General features: G+C 37.6%; 1 protein-coding gene across 1 annotated transcript; it reads right to left on the bottom strand.

Moving 5' to 3' along the window:
* Window positions 1–474: 474 nt before the first annotated feature.
* LOC131312878 (uncharacterized) lies at window positions 475–2488 on the bottom strand. The gene is made up of 4 exons (XM_058340882.1): window positions 2372–2488; window positions 1920–2294; window positions 945–1181; window positions 475–854 (listed from the first exon to the last, which is right to left on the bottom strand). Exons 1-4 carry the CDS (start codon window positions 2432–2434, stop codon window positions 819–821), a joined length of 711 nt encoding a protein of 236 aa, XP_058196865.1. The 5' UTR covers window positions 2435–2488; the 3' UTR covers window positions 475–818.
* Between the last annotated feature and the right edge of the window lie 3940 nt (window positions 2489–6428).

Below are 6428 nucleotides of genomic sequence, written 5' to 3'. Positions count from 1 at the left end.
ATAATTCACTTATTAAGGCACTCATAATGAGGCACTTTGAGGAGCCTCAAGAGTTTCTTTTACCTGCACTTGTAAGTGCCCCATAGTTTACTTATAAAGGCATTTTTGGATGCCGCCTCAGAAATTTTTTCAGGCACTTTAATGTATCACAAGAAATCCTTTTAGCTGCACTTTCAGGTTCCACATAAATCACTTATTAAGGCACTCATAATGAGGCACTTTGAGGAGCCTCAAAAATTTCTTTTTCCTGCACTTTTTAAGTGCCCCATAGTTTACTTATTAAGGCATTTTTGGATGCCACCTCAGAATTTCTTTTTTTTTTTTAATACACTTTTAAGGCACTTCAAAGTGCAGCATAATCCACTTTGTTTGAGGTCTAGAGAATAGCTTTAACGGCACTTATGAATGCCTTCTAAGGCGTTGAGTTTTTTTTTTCTTTTTTTACTACTCCACAGTGACTATACAATAGAACCATAATAAATTGCAATTTATTTCTCAACCATGTCCAAACAACATAGGCCATAGTCATTCAATAGAAAATACTAGTCAACAAACCTCACAAATATCCAAAAACAAAACGCACAACATTGAATAGAAACTAGTTTAGCAGAACTCTAATGTTTTCAACAAAATACAAACTTCACTTCTAAGAAACTTACTAAAGTTTCCAGCAAAAACCTACTTACCAAACTCTAGATCAAAGCATGAAATGCCTACCCTTAAAAGAACTACCAGTAGAAACAAAACAAACAAAACCCATAAGACCAGTATTCTTGTGACATAACTCTGTCTACTAGGCATCTTCCAACTGATCTCATTCATTCAATAAAGCCATCATCATCATCTCTCACTACCTGATCAAAACAAAACAAAATTCACGGTTTTAAAAGCCATTGTCTTGCAATAAGAATTGGAAAATAGACAGTATTGTGCATCAAACGTACCAAAGAAATAGGCCAAGCTATTAGCGTACCAATGGCATCGCCAACGGTCTTAAGGACTGCGTAAGGCCTCATCAAATGCTCGCCCCATATGATTGAGATTTGAACATGAATCTCACACCAATTAACTCCGAGTTCTACTCCGCCTACCTCCGTAGATGGATCCATACTAGCGATCCGCCCTTTGCCTACAACTTCTATGGGGTTGGCTACGCTCTTGAAATAAACACAATCCCCCACCTAGCATCAATCAATAAGAAAACGTCATATTGAAAAATGGTTAGGAAAGTAAGGAATCTCATTCTACTACAATAGCATGACAAGAGCGACCAACATATAGGTTGAAGTACAACATAAACTCAGATTTTCAAACCAAGTCCTAGGAAGACAAATGGTTGGGTGACAAACCTTTTTTTGCCCAAAAAGAATAAGATACTGCTGTATAAAACCTAAATTTCAGCACATAAAGTAAGAATTTCAACACTTAGTCAACATGTAACCTCACTTTCCAGCATAACCATTAAAATTCAAAACTCAAAATGTTAGTTTAGTAACTATAAACCTATATTTCAGCACTCCAAGTAAGAATTTCAGCTCTAAACCAGCATGTAGTACTCATTTTCCAACATACAGCAAAAATTCAGCACTTAGAAATTTCAATTACATTAACTACAAACATATATTTCAGCATTTCAAGTAAGAATTCCAGCTCCAAATCACTAGGTAATACTCCTTTTCCATCATATATAAAAATTCAGCAATTATAGGTTCAATCCTCTCCAAACATAATGCACCGACACGTTTAAGTGGTTCCCGTGTCAATGTCCATAGTTTTCCAAATTAAAAAGTGTCTACATGTCCATTTTTGTATCCGTGCTTCTTCACTTTCAATGTTCGTCGACCTATTCAAATATCCACCAAACATATACAACCTCGTATACTCATAAATAATCTTAATTGTAGAATAAATTTATTTACCTTAACACGTCCTCGTTGGGTAATAGATGTTGATAAACCAATGTGTTGGTTTGGAGATGAGACTGGAATGTATGGAGATGTGACTCGAGTGTTTGAGGAGTTAGCCCCATTTGCTTGACTCTGCAAATATAAATTCGTTAGTTCTTCCAATTTTTGGTTTGTTTTATCTAACTCTGTCTTCCACTCCATTGACATCCTATAAGATGTGCCACTGCTAGGCACATCACCCCAAACATCAGATGGGCAAACCCCTAGCCCATACATGCGCACACTTCCAGATTTCTCTTTGCCCATAGCTTTGGAGAACACATCATTTGGACCAGAAGAATCAAGTTCACCCTTGGCAACTTGTTCGGATAGCTCTTTCATTTTTTCCTGGAACACAATAGTTTATGTTACTCTCGGAATCTAAGAACAAAAGTTTGTGTATGAAAGAAGCTGGTGAAACTTACTATTTTTTTCCTCAATTCTTCATTTAAGACCTTGCCATCATTTGTGAAGCAAGTAAGGAACATATGTGCACGCGATGGATCATGGCCGAGGTTTTTTGCTTGTAAGCATACCGAAAGTTTAATCTCATGCTACTTATAAAGTTTTGATTCTAGTATAATTAAAATAGTCTATGAATTTATAAGATTACCTCAGTCTCTCTTTCTATGGCTAAAGGAGTTTTGCCCTTCTTATAAATGATATTTTGCCCTGCTCGATTAGACTTATTTTTCGTATAAAATTTCTGAAACAAAAAAAAAAATCATTAAGGACAAATTTTAAGGTTACTGCAATTGGTAAAGATCAAAGGTCTCATACCTTCGCGTCTTCATGCCAATACTTAACAAGTTCTTTCCATTGGTCTGCTTGCACTCGATCCGGAGGACTATGTATTTGCTCCTCAATGGGTAGGTCAGAATCGTAGTGGTCTCTCTTCACTGTAGCCTTTCAGTTCCTCCACTTTTTCGAAAGTGATTTCAAGATCCATCTCTTGTGACCAGGAGAGAAATCAAACTTTTGCTACAAATACAGAACATATTGAAGATCATCTTTAGCAAGCTAATAAGCCCGAAATTTTAAGGATGTGATGTACTCCAAATTCAAAGTGTGGGTGATGTAATGTCTCACCACATGCTTCCAAATAAATACACCATAACAATCAAACTTACCAGTACCAATGCAAACATATCTTCCTTGAAAACTTTAGGCATCTTGTGCCCAAGTCTTGTATTGGAGAGGTGCATATTTCCCATTTCTTGCTATAGTTCCTAAGAAATGGCTCAAAATGCTATTATTGGAAATCGGTTGTCCTTTGTCGTTGAATAAAACTTGTACGCGCTCATTGTCATGCTGGCCCCAAACTTTACACATAAAAGTGGGACCTCGTTCCCTCTTGGCTTTTTTCCTACTACCTGCAATTTCTCTTATTCCAGTTTTTAATGGATGGCAAGATAGTGAGTTAGTATACTTAAAGCAACAAGAAAAGAAAAAGAGACATATTGACACCAACAGTTTAGTGAAATAGCGGGTACATGGTGCACTAATAGGCATAATGACTGTGATCTATCTAAAAGTCACTGTCAGACAAAAAGAAAATGCACAACTTGTAGCGCATATATAAATCAACTCACCCCAAGAAAGATACATTATCAACTCACCCCATTTTGTAGAAATAAAGAAAACCAAATGATTGAATTTATCATTTACCTGGTTCATTAAGGGGTTGAACTATGGCCGCAACATTCATATTTACTTCCTGGGAAATATTACCTGTGACAAAGTCAGGGTGTGCGAGCTCCGCTCTTCAGACAGAGCTGTCATAAGATCCAAGGATCAGCTCTGGTCCCGAGCTACAGCAAGATAAATAATGTTCAAGGAATATACTTATCCCAATAAAGATACCACACTAAGAAACCTAAGTCCTAAGGGATAAAGGACTGCAGTCGATAAGCTAAGCATAAAGTGCCAACGATATACATAATCAAAGGCGCACATTCATTCCTAGTTAAGGCAGGACTCAACATTCCTCAAAGAGGTAATTTGGAATCTACGAGATACAGTCCTATAAGGACTCCATTTCCTATCAAAATGAATATAAATATAACAGTAGAACTCCAACAAAAGGTACGCCCCTCACAATTGAGAATCTCAATTCTCTCATCAAATAACAAGTACTCTACTGACTTAGGCATCGAAGGGTGGTTGGCAAGCCACCACAACGGTGACTCGTTCCCTTGCTCTGTTTTGCAGGATCAAGTCGGAGCTGACGACAAAGCTAATTCATCAACATCAATAAATGCAAATCGTATTATTCAAGAGATGAGGGGTGTAAGAGACACATGCATACCACATTGCATAGAGTAAATCAGGTCAAGATACCCAAGCACATCAGATCACATCACTTAAAGGATATGCCAATGTGCAAAATAGGTCAAGAGACCCAATGCACAACACATCACGTCATGTCACGTCATTTAGAGAAAGAGAGGCCAATAGGCACAGTATGCCAAGAGACACAATACATCAAGGGATGCAACACCAAGAGGCGTGTAAGTCAAGAGACCCAAACATCAAGGGACGCAACAACAAGGGGTGTCTATGTCAAGGGACATAATGCATTAAGGGATGCAACGCCAAGAGGCGTACAGGAAGTGCTAAGTTGCATAGATAATGAAAAAATTCTAGAGCCAAAAGGTGTCATGCAAGAAAGCATTTAGATAGTTTAAAGCCAAGAGGCATCATCGAAAGCGTTCAGATAGTTTAAAGCCAAAAGGCATCAAGCAAGCAAGCAGTGTAGGGATATTGTGTAAAGATGGTAAGCAAAATGTGAATATGCAAAACAGACTTTGATACGAAATGTTAGTCAAGAGGCCAAAACTAGTGCGATTATCACGACATGTAGGCAACTAAAATGTACAGGCCAAGAGGCCAAGGCAAGTGCCTACACGAAGACTAAATAGCATAGTGATTATCATGTGATACAAGCAAATGTGTTTTGGGAAATCTCAGCTTGTCTTTTATACCACAAGATGCTAACAGACTCCATACCAGTCAATTGGCTTAGGACAAGGAAAACGATGAGACTCAACAAGACTTGAGAGACTCCAACACTTTAGCAATACTGCTAAAACACTGCATGGCCAAGGGACCGTCTAACTACACTCTTCAGTCTTCATGAAAGAGGAAACTCATGTTATCTCCTTGAAAGTTTGCAAATATCAATTGTGTTTATATTGCTGCGTCAAGAATGCTTAAGATAAAATCAACTTTGAAAATTTCTCCTTGAGGATTTCAAAATCATATTGTACTTTCAACATGCTCCACACTCCAACCACTCAATCGTCAAGAGACGCAAAGTAGTTTTACGAACCCATGCCTCTAGTCAAGGAGAGTTTATCGCTTCAAGTTGATTTGACTACTTCGAGTTGTTTTGATAGGTGACTACTGGGCGCCTCATGGGATGTTGTGTGCCTATAAGAGGAGAACAAAAAGGGGATACAATTGTGACCCTTGTCTCATGCAAGTTTTTCTTGTCCATTCTATCATCTTCCACATTGGTTATGCCCTTAGTGTCTAGGACCTTGTTGCTAAGTCGTGTTCTTTAATCCGAGAGGACTTTGTTATGGACCATATTGTAGGCTAAGGTTGTTGGCTTAAGAAACAAAGAGATATAACGCCCCAAACCTCCTTTCTACTCATGCTTGGGTGCTAAAGCTAGCAGCCATCTAATCACTTCATTTTGTATGAAAGAGATGAAACCTTGTTTTTGGATTGATAGGGATGTTTTCTTCAAAATGCCCCTTTGTAAGATGGGGTGCTCACTTTGGATGAACTTTTTTTCAAAATGTATGGCCTGAACTTTTTCCCCTAGTTTCTCTAGGTTCATATTATTGATTTGAATACCAAAATTATAAGGAATGTGTACATGTAGTCATTCAGATAAAAGGTGACTCATAAAATCAAAGTCGAAGAATATTTTCTAGAGAAGGAGAGATGGAACTCTAACTATTTCTTATATGTATCTTTCAAATATCTAGAGGACTTTATTTATAGATAACCGTCCAAGAGTTTGAAGTCTCCTAATAGATAAAGAATTAAAGATAATCTATTATACTTGAAACTTTCCTAAAAGATAGAGAAAAGGAGTCAATCTCATTCTTCTAACCAACCTAATCACATAACCTATGTAGACTACCCATGTGGGTTAGGTCTGGTCCAAACTGACCCATTTACTAACAACAATAAACATCCAAGGTTCAAGCTTCTTCACTGGTAATGGAGTGTCTACTCAGAGGGAGGCTTTAAGCTTGGTCATAACTTGAGCTATGAGTAAGCTACAAATGAGGGCAATGCACTGATGTTCTCAAGAAATTGTTCAAATGATGTTAGGCACTGTACCACTTAGATCGACATTCTTATTAATAATGATGATAAGTGCAGTATTCTTGCTTTTCCAATTTTCATTGCCTTTCTCAAGTGAAAAACAAAAGCGACGCACTCTAAGGTTTGTTCTGGATTGGG

The sequence above is a fragment of the Rhododendron vialii genome, chromosome 13a (assembly GCF_030253575.1).
Source record: "Rhododendron vialii isolate Sample 1 chromosome 13a, ASM3025357v1".
NCBI classification, from domain to species: domain Eukaryota; kingdom Viridiplantae; phylum Streptophyta; class Magnoliopsida; order Ericales; family Ericaceae; genus Rhododendron; species Rhododendron vialii.
The sequence above is the reverse complement of the archived record's forward strand: the minus strand, read 5'-3'. Positions and strand labels throughout refer to the sequence as shown.

Excerpts from the sequence above, each read along its gene's own strand:
- LOC131312878 (XM_058340882.1), bottom strand. The coding sequence starts at position 2,434 with ATGTTCCTTACTTGCTTCACAAATGATGGCAAGGTCTTAAATGAAGAA. Across the intron at positions 2,295-2,371 it reads AAGAATTGAGGAAAAAAATA|GAAAAAATGAAAGAGCTATC; the intron begins GTAAGTTTCACC and ends ATTGTGTTCCAG. Across the intron at positions 855-944 it reads TAGCTTGGCCTATTTCTTTG|GTAGTGAGAGATGATGATGA; the intron begins GTACGTTTGATG and ends TGTTTTGATCAG.